The sequence below is a fragment of the Neophocaena asiaeorientalis genome, unplaced genomic scaffold (assembly GCF_003031525.2).
Source record: "Neophocaena asiaeorientalis asiaeorientalis breed wild unplaced genomic scaffold, Neophocaena_asiaeorientalis_V1.1 scaffold280, whole genome shotgun sequence".
Taxonomy (NCBI): domain Eukaryota; kingdom Metazoa; phylum Chordata; class Mammalia; order Artiodactyla; family Phocoenidae; genus Neophocaena; species Neophocaena asiaeorientalis.
In genome coordinates, this window is record NW_020185321.1 from 471,224 (window position 1) to 488,763 (window position 17,540).

The following is a 17,540-nucleotide window of genomic DNA, read 5'->3' on the forward strand; positions in this document are numbered from 1 at the left end:
GGCCTGAGGCCCTGGTTCTAGGCATTGTGACCAGGCGCTGTGACCTTGGGCACATCCCCGCCCCGACTGAGGGCCCGGAACTCTGCGTCTCGGGGGCGGGGAGGACGTACAAGGAGGGACAGGGCGCGCGCCTGAGGCCAACGGACGTCGGGTCTTCTGGCAGACCCCAGCCGGGGCCCGAACCCCAGCCGTCAGCCGTGTTTACATTCCACCCGCGCAGGCCACGCGGCTTTTTGCCGCTCCAGCGCCGCTCGGCTCCGCCCCCGGAGCCCGGCACGGGTCCCTGGAGGCGTCAGCGCGGGGTGCCCCGGTAGGGTGACTCAGGGACAGGCTACGGGGAGGTGTTGAGGGGAAGACTGAGGTAGCCGGGGCCCCGAGGGAGGCGATGGGCCGGCGAGGGTTTCGGGGGGCGTCGAGGGCCCCCCCCACCCCGGGTTCCGACCCGGCATCGCGGGCCGCTGGCGGCGCCGCGGGTGACAGGCCACCCCGGGCCCATCGGCCATTTTCCCGACCGGCCCGGGAGGCTCCCGCCGCTGCTGCCGCCCGCGCGGGAGGGGGAGGGGTGCCCGGGACGGACCGGCGGGCCCTGGTCCCCTCCGCCGGCCGTCCTCACCCCACTGCCGCTTCGTGCCCCCAGGCCTGAGGTCTGATCCTGCGCCCAGCGCCATGCCGAGGGAGAAGAAGGAGAGGTGAGTGGCCTGGCCGCTGCGGGGAAGGGGAAGGTGTGCAGTGGTGGGGGAGGGGTGGGCCGAGATTTGGGGAGAACTCTTACCTCTGTGCCATCCTGGCTTTTCAGGGATGGGAAGGAACCCGGCACCATGAAAGAGGAAAGCGGCACCGATGTCTCTGTTCGCTCCAGGAAAAGGAAGGCAAATGTGGCCGTTGTGAGTACAAAGGAGACAGGTGGGGGAGGATTCCCCCCCACCCCCCATCTTACCTGGGTACCAGGCTGGGTTCTGACCACATATTTATTGATAGGGGGTCAAGGGGGGTGCGTTTGGCAGAAATGGTGCTCATAACCTTACCAGCTTTCTTTTTTCTCTCTCTCTCTGTGTTTTTGTTTTTGGGCTGTTTGGTGTGTTTCCTTGGGGTGTGGGTTGTTTTATGTTAGTTTTTGCAGGATCCAGATGAAGAAGTTGCCAAAATTGACAGGACCGTGAGACACCAGTGTGGCAGTCAGGTAGGTACATTTTCTAATTAGGTCCAAGTTGAGGGTCTCCTTTTTTGGGGTCACATTAAGTCTCATATTTCCTTGCCTTCTGCTGAAGGCTTTTTCTCTAACTGTGGCCACAGTCCATACAACTGAGCGCTGTGCCTGTCAGTGGGCACTGACCTCTGCCAGCCTTGAGATTCCAGGAAGGTCTGTGTTCCTGACTGACATCCCTGAGATGACAAATATGCGCTGATGTCTGGAAGAACCAGAATGGACCTCACATAACTCAGTCCTCTCCTTTTGCCCTTGAGGAAACTGAGACTCAGTTAGAGGAAGAAAGTAACCCAGAGTCCTGTGCAAGCCAGGGGCGGAGTCTGTCCTACAGCCTCTCTGTGGGCTGGTGAACTGCGGGGAGGGATCCTGAGACAGAGCTCTTTGGGTAACTGTGAGGATGGGGGTTTGTGTGTACACACATAAGCACACATCCACACTTGTGTTTCTTCGTCATGGTGCTTAAGGACTTCCCGTCCCTGCTCCCACCCCCTTTAGGTCATGTTTCAAACTTTTTCACCCTTTCTGAAAGTTCTTCTAGCCCATCCAGCAGTTACCTACAGTGGTCACTGTCACCTGGAGCTTGATCTGGCCTCCACCAGAGTATTAGGAGGACATTCTGTGTAATGATATGTGCATCTCAACACATTTTTTAAATTGACTAGTCCACTTCTCTTGCCCCTCCTTCATGGAGTTCCCGCCATATTTCTTACATGCTCATGGTATCATCATAATATCAGAAGTTCCGAGCAGAAAAAGCTTGTATTATCTCTCTGCCTCCAGAAATGGCTGGAGACTGTAGTTATGGCTCTAGTAGGGGAAGCAGCCTATCTCCAAACTAGCTGATTAGGCTTTCTGACGCTATAGCAGATAAAAGCTGAGCAGGAATAGTATTTGAGCTGAGGATACTGGTCCTGATTAGGTTAGCAGTGGAAGCACATCACTTTGTAGGGCAGTGAGCAGCAGCCATAGCAACTGGGTTTGGAAGAGTGAAGGGCTTCAAAGTCAAGGGCCACATTATTTGTAAAAAGTTGTTACTGCACATAAGACCCTAGTAATTAGTATTTCTGGGGAGGTTCCACTGAATATTGAACAATGGCTTGATGATTTCCTTACTGTATTAGAAGAAGAAATACTTTACTTTAGGAAAGGAAATAAGACAGTGCATTCCAAGTTCTTTCCTTTTTTTCCTTTTTTCTCCCTGTAAAGACTTCAAACCAAGCAAGTTAATTTTTGTGGATTTCTACTAAAATGGACCTCTACTTTGTGAAATTCAAGATTGGTTATTTTCCCGACTGTGTTTTGAATTGAAGTTTTTAACTTAGGATGAAGCAAAGCTGTCCCTGTTTGACTTCTTGGAGTTTTAGGGTAGTTTCTGTTCTCAAAGATAACCTGAGCTGTGCCTAGGGTGCCTAAGATAGGGCTTTGGTCCTATCCTTGGACTGCAGAGAGTTGATAGATGTGATAACATGAATAGCCATATTACTTCCCACTAGAAGGCGTTTTCATGGTTTTTCAGAGATTAATCACAACAGGTTTCTACACATTTTGCAAAGTAGTTAGCTTGAAAATTACCCATCATTTATGGAGCAATCAGTGTCTTATGTTATTTCTCTGTGTAGATTCATGAAGCTAGAATTTTGGGGTAACAACCTTTTTGCCAATTAATTACACAGAATTTTTCTCTGGAGTTATCATAGTTCATCCCTGTTCAACAGCTCTGAGCTACTTGTAGCCCTCATGCTCAACTCCATGAAACTGCTTCATCAAGACCACATGGAACCTTTGATTCTTGCTTTAGGTTTTTCTCAATGAAGATAATACTCTTTTATCTAAAGTCTATTTAATATATCTATTTTTGTTGTTCAATTTTTTGCACGAGACCCAACTTTTTTACTGAAGTGGGAGTCCTGGAATTTCTATTAGTTACTTCTCAGAACATAATTTTGCATAAGGTAGTTTTATTCTCAGTTAAAAGTTGGTGTCTTGCTGTTACCCAGTTCCTTCCTAAAGTCAGACTGATCTTGCTTTCTTTGAGACATGGTATACACTCAAGTTAAATGATACAGATTTCATTATTCTGCTTCATCCACTGGTTCCTAAAAGGCCAACTTTGGGAACCATTTGTCTGCTTGTGGTTCACCCAATTTGTCAGTGAACTACAGGTAGGGAAATGTTACCATTTTATCTCCAAAAGCCTCCTCTGAGCTATTTCAGCCATGTGGCTGTAGAGGGTGACAACCAGCTTCTGCTTTCAAAACTAGAATTCATTGTTGAATGAAGAGCAACTTAAAGCAGTTGTAATGTGACCCTTTTTGAGTCAAGGAAATACCACCAGCGCATGATACTAGAACTGGAAGGGGATGTTGCCCTTCTCCAACAGCTGTTGGCAAGAGCTGTCATGGTTAATTTGCATGCCCAATTCTTTGCACATTGGATGGAGAAGAGCTTTATCCTGCTTTGCTCTTCTCAGTACCCTGAAAGTGCTCTGGCTTCCTCTGAAAGTGACCGGTGTGCTGTGATAGCCACCCTGTCCCATATCTTCCAGGCAGCACTTAGAGTCCAAGTTTCTATGTTCATTTATAGTCTTCTCCGTTGTCTCTTTTCTAGTCAATATTAATGATCTCTCTGCTTTAAAAAAAAAAAAAAAGCCAAGAATCTCAGACTTTTTATAGAGCTTCCATACTGGCAGGATTGTTAACATGCCCTGTCTTCAATAAAATTACTATTTTATAATTTTAAAAATCAATAATAGTCCTTTAGAGTAAGATAATAGAGTAGCTTTAAAAGGAAAAATGTTAAATGGCAAAATGACATTATTTTCCAAATATTAAAAATTGACTTAAATTAAGTATCTGGAATCTTTAAAAGAAGCATTGTTTGGGTTTTTTTAATAGGTATCTATATATTTTTTAGATGTTGGGGGTAGGAGTTTATTAATTTATTTATTTTTGCTGTGTTGGGTCTTCGTTTCTGTGCGAGGGCTTTCTCTAATTGTGGCAAGCGGGGGCCACTCTTCATCGCGGTGCGTGGGCCTCTCACTATCGCGGCCTCTCTTGTTGCGGAGCACAGGCTCCAGATGTGCAGGCTCAGTAGTTGTGGCTCACGGGCCTAGTTGTTCCGCGGCATATGGGATCCTCCCAGACCAGGGCTCGAACCCGTGTCCCCTGCATTGGCAGGCAGATTCTCAACCACTGCGCCACCAGGGAAGCCCTGTTTGGGTTTTTAATGATGGTTTATTCAATTAGCATTTATCACTCTGCAAGGCTTTGGGGTGGGTTTCAGAGGTCTTCAGGAATATCTAGGCTTTATCTCTACAGACTTTTTAATATATCCTGTGACTATTGCTTGATTCGGTTTTAACTAGGCAGATACTCCTTTTGTTTCATTTTGAGTTAAGGAAAAGGAAAGGTCCCCGTTATGTAATAATTTTGGCTTGACCTGCAACCAAAGGAAGATGTCACATTTGGCGGGTTTTGTTTTAAAATGGGGAGACTTTAAATATAGATGGCAATCAGTTTACACTTTGATTTTTTATACTTGTGATTGTGGAGTGCTTATGTAAATGCTTTTACTGGAAATTGTCTTTCACTTTTAAGACATTTCATTAGGTTAGTTGTACTTATTAAAAAAAACAAATCTTTGAATTGTGACCAAATAATCTCACAACACACTTTAGGAGTCATGCTCAGTATCTTACTGAGCTGCCAATCGATTTTATTCTTTTGGTTTTTTTTGGTAACGTAAGAGCTGTTTGCATTTTGTCTTACCCTTCCTGCGTCTATTTTGCTGGTCAGTCACTTCATGTGAGGCTGATGATGTGGAGGGTAAATGCTACTGACTGTAGTTTTCTTAGGTTTTACTGCATAGACTCTTAAGCTAATGACAAAATGAAATGAAAGCTTGGAGTCATTTCTATGTCTTCCATGCTATCTCCATCTTAACTTAGGCCAGAATATTGACTTAGGCCTAGAGGTTTCTCTCCAGCGTGAAGACATTTTCTGTTTTACTGGCTGTTTGACAAATCAATGAATGTAAAAACAGCTGGTTTACATCAAACATTTTTTTAATGTGTCTTTCTTTACAGCCTTGGGACAGTAATACAGTCTGTGAAAACCCCTGTTCCTTGATTCCCACACCTGACAAAGAAGAGGATGAGCTCGTATACCCGAATTCTGCATATAAGCCTCAGAGTTGCACACCATCTAGAGCCTCGCCACTGCCTGTACTGAAGTAAGCTGACTGCTGAGTGCCTTCTGGATCTCTTACTCCCTGTGTGCACTCCTGCCTCACTAGTATGGATGCATACTGACACCTGTCTTTTGCTTGCTTTTGTTTTTTGTAGCTGGGCAAATAGAGAGGAAGTATGGAAAATCATGTTAAACAAGGAAAAGACATACTTGAGGGATAAGCACTTTATGCAGCGGCACCCTCTTCTGCAGCCTAAAATGCGAGCGATTCTTCTAGATTGGTTAATGGAGGTGAGCTGGAGCCTTCCTGTTAACTAGAAGCATTGGCCATTTCTAGATTCTTCTGTGCTGTTAGAATCTCTTCAAGTGTTTGATTCCATTGACACGTTCTGTGTCTCTGAACTGGTATATATACTACAGTGGCCTAACTTTTTTGCTTATGTACTTCCTTAAAAGAATTTCTGAAGTATCTTTACCCCTTAGATATTTTTAAGTTGGCATCTAATTTTTTTCTCAAAGTTTAAGTAGTTGCAAAGGTTGTATTTTCCAATTAAGTATAAATATTGATATTTGATCTTTCAATTTGTACACTCAAATTGCGTTTTATTTTTTGTGTGTGTGGTACGCGGGCCTCTCACTGTTGTGGCCTCTCCCATTGCGGAGCACAGGCTCTGGACGCGCAGGCTCAGTGGCCATGGCCCACGGGCCCAGCCGCTCTGCGGCATGTGAGATCTTCCCGGACCAGGGCACAAACCCGTGTCCCCTGCATCGGCAGGCGGACTCTCAACCACTGCGCCACCAGGGAAGCCCCTCAAATTGCTTTTGAGTGTACACAGTGGAATGTGGATAACAGCTATTTGATAGCCACTACCAAATGTTTTAAAAATATATGAACAAATTTATCTTTAAGTCAGAAAATTTACATTTTTTCTTTTTAACTCCTTGGGATTCATTTCTCTTTACCCACAGAATTTTATCCTAACAAAATATTTTGTTCAAATCTTTTATTGATCACACTATCATACTTCTCTACAATAATTGATCAAGCTAACAAGTATTACAAATTGTGATGAATAATTGTTAAACATAAAAAGTAATATTGTATAAAGTAATAATTGTTAAACATAAAAAGGAGGTGCAGTGCACCTCCTTCTGGGAGGAAGTGTGGGTGACTCAGTAGTGGCTCAATTAAGGACACTTCCTGGACACCTCTGTAAGCCTTGGGTGGGTGAGAAGTGGGCTTTCTTCTGTGATGTGGAAGGACATCTCAGGCAGATCTGTTTTATGAAAGCACATATGGAAGTTGAGTGTTTAAGTATTCCCTAAAACTGAACTGTGCCACGTACCTTTAGGAATTCTGTATTAGCAGGGGTATGTGTACCCCTGTTGTGCTTGTCCTAGAGTCAGATCCCCTGCTGCCATTTAAAGTCTGTGTGCTTCAGTCAGGCAAGTCACTTAACTGTGAGTCTTGGTTTTCTCATCTGTAATGTTTTCTAGCAGTATTTGCTTGCAGAGTTTGTGTGGATTAGAAATAAGTACAGTTTACATGGTAGGCAAGAAAAGATAGCTATTTTTATCATTCTTAATTTGCTTTTCTTTATTGGTCCCTGAAAATGTCAACATAGAAAATGTACAAATGTACAAATTCTTTGGCCTTGCTGTTGTCCACAGATCTACCATGGCACATAGCCCTTATGGGCCTTTTGGAACATTTTATAATTCCTTGAAGCATTAGATGTAGTATGCTTTAACCTCTCAGGCTTCAGCTCATAAGATGATGTGACTGAGAGGTTCTAGTTTATATAATGCAGTTGATGCCATTGATGCAATTGATGCTTTAAAGAAATGATTTTCCCTGCAATTCAATGAAAAAAGTCATGTAATACTATTGAAAGGATAGAAAAGAATGGTAACCTTTATGTCTTCAGTGGGACAAGGCTAGAGTCCACGGTGCACAGGCAGGCTCATCTGCAGCACATCGCTGTTTCCCTGCCCCTGGCCCAGCCAAGAAGTCTACATAAGAAAGGCAGTGTTTATGCTGTGTGCCCAATGGTGAGCTGGGTAGAGTAGTCTGCAGGTTTGTTCCTTAGAGAACAGAAGCTCTAGTTTTACTTCTAATCCTATTGTAGTTGTGTTATTTTATAAAAACTAACTCTAAATATGGCTCCACCTGGACTTCAGAAACACTCTTTGGTGATTGATGGAGTTTTCTACTAATGTTCTGTTTGTTGTTTCCTTTGGTACCTTTTCTACTTATTAACCCCATGAAGTGTACTTACATGGGATATACTGTTTAGGAACAGCAGTTGTAAATGCACAGTCAGACATTTGATGACAGTAATGAATTGAGGTCTAATATTTCCTTGGTCCTTTTCAACTCCATCATGTACACTATTTCACCATACCTCACAGCAATCCTGTGAGGTAGGCAAAACAGGTATTGTCCTAATTTTATAGTCTGAGATAATCCAAGATAAATGGGTTTGTCTAAAGGGGAGCCAATGCTGGAACCTAGATCTCCGAGTCTTTTGTTTAATGTTTTTAAAAAACCATTTGCCTCTTGTGATTAACAGATTAACAGTGTTTTAGTGTTGTAGTCTTTAAATAAATGTATGTTCCAGCTTTCAAACTTTCATACTGATAGTACCCATTGAGAAGAAATATGGTAGTTCTTTCCTCATGTCATAATGAAACTTATAAAGGGGGACACCTTTCTTTGAGAAAATTCCATTTTTCCTTGAAATGCTGCTTTTAACAGGCTGTGAATGTACCTTCTTTCGCAGCCTATGAACGTTTGCTCTTATATTATAGATCACAGAACACTCCATCCTTATACCTGAGTTCCAGTTTTTCATTGTGCATGTGCTTAGGGACAAGCAAGGTAACCATCCTTTCAGAGAAGCCAGGTTCTCTCTCTTGATTTGGTTAAATTATCCTTCACCAAACTCATGACAAGTTTTTTGTCTTTCTTTTTTTCTCAAGTAACTGTTCTAAAACTTACTATTTTTTCAGGTGTGTGAAGTTTATAAACTTCACAGAGAGACATTTTACTTGGCACAAGATTTCTTTGATCGGTATATGGCAACACAACAAAATATTGTAAAAACGCTTTTACAGCTTATTGGGATTTCGTCTTTATTTATTGCTGCCAAACTTGAGGTAAATAATTTTCAAATATTTGTTATGTAGTACATGCTTGAGCTCCACTGAGATTAGGGGAAGAGGTCAACTATTTGTCTAAATTTTTCTAATTTGAGGCCTTCTAAAGTTCAGCCACACACACAAAAAAGCTAGAAATTAACCAAGAAAAGTATGAGTATATAAAATGCTTAGGTTAATATAATTCCTTTAATCAAAAAAATTGAACTTTGACCTGAGAGGATTAAAATTTTGGTGTGATTAGAAGGGTGAATGGGCACAGCTTTCAAACACATTGAAAAGGTGAAAATTTCAAAGCTCCCCATTGAGTAAAAGTTTGATTGATTTATTGATTGATTGATGTGGGTAAGTGTTTCATTTCTGTCACAATTAATGCATTTTGAACCACTGGAGTGGCTCTTGTATTTATCCCATCAATGTACCCTTTCCTTCTTTCTATGTCAGCATATTAAAAAGAATAATTTGGGAGGTACATTATAAGTTAAAACTATCAGAGATGGACTTTTTGCCAGTAGTATCTTCCTTTTATTTCCTTTCAGGAAATCTATCCTCCAAAGTTGCACCAGTTTGCTTATGTTACAGATGGGGCTTGTTCAGGAGATGAAATTCTTACCATGGAGTTAATCATTATGAAGGTAGGTTACAAGTTAGTTTTTCAGTCCTTTTTAAAAATTCCTACATAATATCTTTTCTATATTCAGCATGAGTGCATCTGGCTAGGTGTTCTCTAGCTGGACACACTGTGGCATGGGAAATGGCTACATTTTGAACTCCTTTGGAGGACCAAAGGGAGTAGTAATGTCTTTTTCTTTTTTCAACCATGGGTCTCTTTTCTCTCTGTTTTCCCTTAGGCCCTTAAGTGGCATTTAAGTCCGCTGACCATTGTGTCCTGGCTGAATGTGTACATGCAGGTCGCATATCTAAATGATTTCTATGAAGTGCTCCTGCCGCAGTACCCTCAGCACATCTTCATACAGATTGCAGAGGTGAGTGGCTTTACTGCCTCTGTGGGGCGACCTACCCACCACTAGATGGAGTAACTTTAGAACGGGTGTGTGTTGGCCGTGTCCCTCAGTGTTCTTTTCTTCTCCATAGCTTTTAGATCTCTGTGTCCTGGATGTCGGCTGCTTAGAATTTTCTTATGGGGTACTTGCTGCTTCTGCCTTGTATCATTTCTCTTCATCTGAATTGATGCAAAAGGTTTCAGGTACGTTGGCTTTCCAGTCCATTCATAGGTGTATTGAACTTATAAACCAGTTGTTGGCCTCATTTGAGCCTAACATGTATTTTCATCGCAGGGTATCAGTGGTGTGATATAGAGAAGTGTGTCAAGTGGATGGTTCCATTTGCCATGGTTATAAGGGAAACAGGAAGTTCAAAACTTAAGCACTTCAGGGGAGTTCCTGCTGAAGATGCACACAACATCCAGACCCATATAAACAGCTTGGATTTGCTGGTCAGTACTGTTCCTTGTTTCCCAGACGAATTCTTAAAACTGCCCGAGCAGCCTCTTCACTTTCTTTCCCACAGGCTCCAGATATCCCCAAAAGACTCTGATTCTTTTAATTCCGTGGCAAAGAAAAATGGTGGTCAACAGATCCTCAGAGTCTCTAAGTATCATGTAGCCCAGAGACTTTTAGATTGTTCTTTGCTATTTTTTTCCTTCACTCATCTCCGTAGAAAAAAGCACAAAATAAGTGAAGCCCAAAGGATACATTCTTCCATGTTAACATTTCTGGCTTTTATTCTTATCATCAGGACAAAGCCCAAGTAAAGAAAGCCATATTGTCTGAAGAAAATAGGATTTCTCCTCTCCCCACTGGGGTCCTCACCCCTCCACAGAGCAGTAAGAAGCAGAGCGGTGGGCAAGGAACAGCATGACCACACCAGCATCCTCACCAAAGACAGCTGTGCGGAAGTGCCTGCCCCCAGTTCTCTCCCGTCTACTGCAGCAGAGGCGTGCATTTGCTTTTACAGATATTTAAATGGAAGAGCATGTCTCTTCCGCAACAGAAGGTTTCTGTGGATGGCATTGGACAGGGAGAAGTGTTTCTTATTGAATGCTTAGATTTTTTTAATAAGTGGGTCAAGTACACCAGCCACCTCCAGAACACCAATGAGTGCTCCAGATGCTGCTAAGGAGGGTGATACTTGACTTGATTGACTATTTACACAAATAACAAAGGCTTGAAGTTGAGGAGTGCCATGTTGCTGTTGGTCTCCCCCTGGCTGTTCTGGGTCGAGTCGTATTAAGTGGAACAGGTGGTTGTGAGCGTTAACGATGCGCAGCCCACAACCAGCTATGCTGGGGCCCTCCCCTTTCCATACTATCAGTTGACAGTGTACAATGCCTTTTATGAACTATTGTTTTGTAAGTGCTGCTATGTTTATCTGTTTTTTAATAAAGATAAAACACTGTCTTTGAGACAGCTGGTTTTATGAGCTATGTCTGGTAATTTAAGTTAGGAGTCAACTTTGAATGTGGCTATATCAGGTTCTCTTTTTTAACTTCATGCTTCTCAAAGCTCAAGCCTCTCAAGCAAATATATTAAAAGAAAACTTTTGAAGTGAGCTTCAGGTGCAGCCTCACAGGCCTCCTCAGGGCCCCTGAGCTAGAATGAGGCTCTGATTGGCATCTTCCAACAGTGCCCTGTGAAGTGGTGGCTCCCGGCGGCCTCACTGGCTGGCTGTGGTGATAGTAGTGAAGTCACGTCTGCATCGAGAGGATTCTTAGGTATGATTCCTTCCCGAGCACAGGACAAGGGTCATAAAGTATCTGTAATTAGTGTTATTTAATACTCTTTTCATCCTTACCCAAAGCTTAACCTAAAGTATTTTTTTTTGTTTGGAGAACTTGTTAACATAGTAGCCTAAAACTACACTTTGAACAAGAAAATGCAAAGTAAAATTATATGTAGTTCAAGGCCGTGATATTCGTATATAATCTGTTCCCTGACCATTGATGGAATCACCAAGTGCCTTGCTAACAGAGGAGGTTACTGTCCACTTTAAGGCCCAGTGTGTACAGTTCACATCATGTTTTGTGGGACATTCCCAAAGTGATGGCCTTGTCAAGTCTTGTGTTTCATTTTCTCACAATGCTTTGGTGTATGTATGGGTTCATTAAGGGAAGGTGAATGAGCAAATAAATATCATTTATTTCAACTTGGTATTTTATTATTTTGCAAAAATCTATCTGAAGTAGAAAGAAAAACAGCCACTTTTAATCTACCATATTTATGTGAAATTTGAGAGATCCTACTTTTTCACATTGTGATGTTATAGTTCTGGCAGTTCTAATACAGTTTTCTTAATAAATGCATTATAAATCTACATGTAATGGTATTTAGTCAAATGATACTCCTAGCTAATTATTTCTTCATCTCAGAAATGCTCTTGCCTTATAAGTAGTGAATTTTTAATGGTGATCATTTGTGACTTGAAAAATCCTAAAAGTGGTTAATTTATATTTGACATTCTGTGCAAAAATATGGCACTGAAAACATTTCTATTTTCAAAGTTTTATATAAGTTTGAGAGCTTGGCAAATGTGAGGAAACACTGGTTTGAAAGCATGTTTGAGGTAAATGCTTCGTGGACCGCTTGGCAAGCTGTTGTACTGCAGAGTGTTAGTTACTGAGTATGCTGAGATGAGGCTGCCTTACGTGTAAATTGTCAGAGGGCTGCATTTCTGGAGACTCAGTATTTTTTTAAATGGCACTGTTGCCACAGGCAGCTTTTAATAATCTGTGCTAATAAAGGATAAATCCCAGAAGGGTAAGTGAAATCCATAGTAGCCAGTATTTTCTGTGGCTCTGTCAGAAACCCTAAATGCCACTAGTAAGTAAAATCAAGTTTCCCCTCTTAAAGGAGCATCTTCCATTTGCTAGCCGTCAGTCGTTCAACTCAACTCCTCACTGGTCAGCTCTTTACCCATTTGCCAGATCACGTTTGTTCTGCGATTCATCTGAAACCAGCTGAGGCGAGGTGATACCAAACAGATAGCAGGGGTGGAAGTGGCAGCTCTAGTCACCTTTGGTGAACGAATGCTCTGAGGCAGAGATGCGTCAGCAGGAAGGACCCAGAAAAGCAACGGGAGTGTGGGCCCTCGGTCTAACTTAACTTGTGTTAGAGCTAGAGAAACAGTAATTTATCAAAAGCAACCATGAAGACTGATTGGACTGTGGTAGAGCACACCACACCCTCACATCCCACCCCAGCTCACAGAATTCACTCACTGGCCCTCATCAGAGCTGCTGTCAGGTCTGTCCCCCCGTGCCCAAGAAAGAAAACACTGGTCTTCAGGTGGTAGGTGTTGAAGGTTTTCCAAGGTCCCCCATATGGAACTTGGACAGCTCGTTGTTTCACGGAGGTCATTTCATACCAGTGGGTGAATAAATGATGCTGAGGTTCACGTTCCTGAGGCCGGTAAGCAAAACTGTGAGGTCCTTTAAGATTTGGAGCTTAGTGTGAGGCTACACTTCTCCAACTCAGACACAAAGGAGATTGGAGTTTATTTGGGCAAAATTAGGCTGCACCTCAGAGCAGGGATGGAAAGAGAAATCAAATCTGATAACGTCTAGTCATATTTACCCAACCGTGCATTTTCCTACCACATGTTCAGCATTTTGAAATTCAAATCACAATTATACCTTGGACATTGTTAGAAGGCTATTTTTATCCCTGCTGTAATCATCTAATTTGCTGATTACAGGTCTCAGATTGCCACAGAGAACTCAATTTTTGAAAGAATTGTCCTGTTTGATCAAATATGTTATTCAAGCAATGCAGTCATTTGTTCCACAGGTTACCTGCCAGGCAGAGCTAACCAGGAGTAATAGCATTAGAAGCCTATACCTAAAATCAGGCATTAGCTAATCTGCCTGTGACAATAGAGTCTTAAATATAATTTGTGGCAGATTCTTTAGTTCTTGCACTGACAGACAATTGCATTTTGTATTCAATGAGCATAGATTTTTCCTACCTCATCCCAATTCCAAATTTAACTCAGAAGACTAACGTGCTCAGCTTCACAGGCTAACAGGTACTATTTCCCAGGAGCCTCAGACAGGAGGGCGATACTCTCCTTTATTCAATAAACCCTCCCTCTGCCCCCCTTTTAAATCATTTTACTGATCAACGCCAATTCCAAAAATCGTGTAGCATCTGACTGCAGTGAGGTTCATGTCTGATGCTGGTGTCCCTGGCATGATGTGTGAGCTGGCCTCTCCTGGAAGCCCCTGCTGTGTGTTGGGTGCTACCAGCCCTGGAGACAAAAGCATGCAGGGCACAGACCACGGAAAGCTCATGAGAGCCTGGGAGACAGAAGAACAGCTGGAATCCTCCAGAGGGCAGCGGTGTGAAAGGTGAGCATGGAGTGGGAGCCGTACCTGTGCTTGAGAGGGAGCCTGTTGAGTCCTCCCCAGCAGGCCTGGAAAAGTGGAGTGGAAGGAGGGAGGCGAGGCAGAAGAGGTGACAAAGCCTACATCACAAAGGGCTTTTGCACGTCAAGCTCAAGACGGGCCTGATATCCCTGGCAGCACAGCTGGGGTATAAGAGGAGAGTGAGAGCTCAAAGCGACATGTGGACACAGAGGTTGAGGAAACAAGCCCAGAGTCATGCTTCTGTGCCACAGAAAAGTGACCATGCAGGCCGCGAGGGGCACGAAGGAAGATGAAGGGGCATCAATGAAAGTAACTTCCAAATGGCCCTGCTTGAGGGACTGCCATGCATCACTCCCAGGCCACAGTGATCTCGGGCCCTGCACCTCTGCATCCTCAGGCAGCTGGAACCTCACCTCCTGCAGGAGATGGACCCTGTCTGGGGCCCACACTGATGTCATTCCTTCGTTGAGCTCTGGAGGCAGTTACCTGGAGCTGGGAGCTGGCCCTGCCACTTCACAATGTGATTTTGGGCACCATGCTTAACTTCTCCAAGCCTAGTAATTCTCAGCTGTGAAATGGGGATGATAACAGTATTTGCCCCATGAAGTTAAGAGGGAGATTCAATGGGAGAATGCATAAAAAATGCTTAGCATAGCACCTAGCACATTAAAAAGAAACAATAAAAGATGGTTGCCGCTGCTATTATTGCCGCTGATGCTACTGGTGATACCAAGGTAGGCTGTCAGACTGAGGCTCTGGAGGGGAGTAGCCCTGCAATGGGGACTCCAAGAACACGTGGCACTTGCTCTGAGGTGCCCTGAGCCTCCCTAGACTCCTCCCCCGAGGTCTGCCCCTGGCCCTCCCCAGACTTCAGCTCCATCTCTCTCCTGCCCTTCCTGGACAGCCTCCTTGAAAGTATCATGTCGACCTGCTGTCCCTCCCCCCTCAGGCTCCTCCAGTGGGGCTTCTGTCCCCACGCACCACACACTACCCTTGCCGAGGCCACCCATGATGGCCATGTGGCACCCTTTAACCTTCATCTCACGGGGCATCTTTGCCACAGTTAGCTGACCCCACCTTCCCTCCAGAAAACTTTTGCCCTCCCTGACTTCTCACACAGACACACTCGATGCCCCCTGGTAACCCTCCCTAATCCCATAGTTTTTCTCTCCTCCTCAGAGCAAACCACCACCCTGAGGTCAGTATGGATGATTTCCACACATATTTTGGGAATTTTATCATTTGTAGTTGGATTCACAGCAATAGATTTACAGAAAACATTGCTTTGGGTGTTTTTAAAATTCACATAAATGGAATCAAGCCTCACACGTCGTAATACCACTTGCTATTTTTTTCAACATTAGTTTCAAGGTTTACCCACGTTGACACATGTAGGGTTGGGTTTATTCATTTTTAACTGTGATAGAGTTTTCTCTTGAGCGAATATACCATAACGTATACATTCTCTCCCATGATAGGTTTCCAATTTTTCCACCATCATAGACAGTGCTGTAGTCAACATCTTGTGCACACGTGTGTCACGTGTGTTAATTCCTTAGGGCACATTCCTAGATGTGGTATTGCCATGTCAAAGGGCATGTGCTTTTGTAATTTTGCTAGATGTGGTCAGTTACTCCCCCAAATTGTGCCAATTTATATTCCCAGGTGGGGAGTGTGAGAGTTCCTGTATTCCCACATCTGCACTTGGTAATGCTATCTTTTCTTCCCAGTAAAATTGCTATTATTTAACTTTATTGGTTTTTCTATGATTACAAAAGTGGAGCATGTTTGTCATAATAAGTTAGAATAGTACAAACACGTACAACATAAAAAGTGAAAATCCCAGAATGTTTTCTGTTCATACACTAGCATATAAATAAATGAAAATGTTTGCTGTTTTTCTACAGGGTTGTTTCATTCAACTGTATCATCTCTAAGTAGTTTAAAATGCACATACACATACAGACTTGCTCCTTTTTTATTTTTATTTTTCAGTGGTGGCCTGCCAATTGATTTCATTACTTAGCACATAATTTCAGGGCCTGGCACATTAAACATTTTCTCCATGTGTAGATGGATTGATCCTTACATGTATAATCACTTTCATTAAGTTTCTTCTTCTCCATGCCCAGAAGAACATAGGCTATCTTCTTTCTTTCTTTTCTTTTCTTTCTTTCTTTCCTTCTTTCTTTCTTTCATTTATTTATTTATATTTGGCTGCGTTGTGTCTTATTTGCTGTGTGTGGGCTTTCTCCAGTTGTGTCGAGTGGGAGCTACTCTTTGTTGCGGTGCGCAGGCTTCTCACTGCAGTGGCTTCTCTTATTGAGGAGCACAGGCTCTAGGTGCACGGGCTTCAGGAATTGTGGCATGCGAGCTCAGTAGTCGTGGCGCACAGGCTTAGTTGCTCCGTGGCATGTGCGATCTTCCCGGACCAGGGCTCGAACCCGTGTCTCCTGAGTTGGCAGGCGGATTCTTAACCACTGCACCACCAGGGAAGTCCCCATAGGCTACCTTCTACTTGCAAAAGACCAACATTAAGATTGAAAACCAAGATATTAACAGGAAAGAGTCTTTGGGAGCGTTGCAAGGGTGGGATGATATACAAGCAAGCGCCCAGGCACCAAAGCATCATCAGAGAGCTAGACAGACCCATCCATTCCCCAGGACTGTGATGAACCAGCCTAGCAGTGCCTTTCTTAATAGAAAAAATTAAAAAATAAAAAGTTAATATATTCCAGCAGTCACAGCCTGAATCATCCAGAAAGTTCTCTGTGTCTCTCGTGCTAAGCACCTAACCAAGTTATCTCTTGTTAGAGACAAGCAGCGAACATTCAATCTGTGTGAGGTAAAGACTTGGTCAGAAGTGATTCCCCTGGAGTTCTGTGTCCTCCATCCTTCCCCAACCGAAGCTGTGAGGGTCCCTGCAGCAGACAGGATGGAGGTTAGAGGCTGAACCTCAGGGCTGTAGGTCCTGTGCTGGCATGGGGGCTTTATTGTGTTTGGGCTGCAAATGGGGTTTTAAAACATTTGAGTCAACGTTTGAAACTTGGGAAAGCTCACATACAGATATGGCTCCCCAGCTCTGGGCAGCACGGTCAGTCTGCAGAGAACCAGAATCCCCACCATTCCCTGCTGCCTTGCAGGGCCCACTGCTGTTGATCTTCACTTGGTGACCTGTGACTCCATCAAAAGCAAGAAAACAGTATGGATCAAGAAAGTGGAACGTCTCAAGAAAAGTGGCAGAGAGAGCATATTTCTCCCTGGAAGCACAGAATATTTGAACATGTTTAATATTCAAGGACAAAGTGTCTTGGTGTCCAAAGGCATGTTCTTTACCTGCCTGGCTCCCACAGGCAGCTGAGTTTCAGACTCCTGGATGTATGGGAGAGTCTCAGCTGGCTCTCACCCCAAGGCCTGTGGGGCTTTCAGCTCATCACTTGCCTGCTCCGGGCCTCCGGCTCCTTACCCACCCAGAAGGCTGTGTGGCCACAGGCACGTGCCTCTCAGGGGTTGAGTTGCTTTCTGTTTCTGTTCAGACTCTAGTCTTCCAGGTGGTGATAAGACATGAGTTTGGGGTGTTTCAGGTTTGCAGAAATACTTTAGG

The 17,540-nt window shown here is 43.7% G+C and overlaps 1 protein-coding gene across 1 annotated transcript; it reads left to right on the forward strand.

Annotated features, from left to right (window-relative positions):
• Nucleotides 1-561: 561 nt before the first annotated feature.
• On the forward strand, nt 562-11,723 carry CCNE1 (cyclin E1). Its single transcript, XM_024734045.1, has 11 exons — nt 562-689; nt 797-884; nt 1,112-1,180; nt 5,292-5,437; nt 5,550-5,685; nt 8,407-8,553; nt 9,093-9,188; nt 9,405-9,539; nt 9,649-9,760; nt 9,852-10,009; nt 10,312-11,723. The coding sequence occupies exons 1-11, from the start codon at nt 667-669 to the stop codon at nt 10,432-10,434; spliced, it is 1,233 nt and encodes a 410-aa protein (XP_024589813.1). The 5' UTR covers nt 562-666; the 3' UTR covers nt 10,435-11,723.
• The last annotated feature ends 5,817 nt before the right edge of the window (nt 11,724-17,540 follow it).

Excerpts from the sequence above, each read along its gene's own strand:
- CCNE1 (XM_024734045.1), top strand. The coding sequence starts at position 667 with ATGCCGAGGGAGAAGAAGGAGAG. Across the intron at positions 1,181-5,291 it reads GACACCAGTGTGGCAGTCAG|CCTTGGGACAGTAATACAGT; the intron begins GTAGGTACATTT and ends CTTTCTTTACAG. Across the intron at positions 5,438-5,549 it reads TCGCCACTGCCTGTACTGAA|CTGGGCAAATAGAGAGGAAG; the intron begins GTAAGCTGACTG and ends TGTTTTTTGTAG.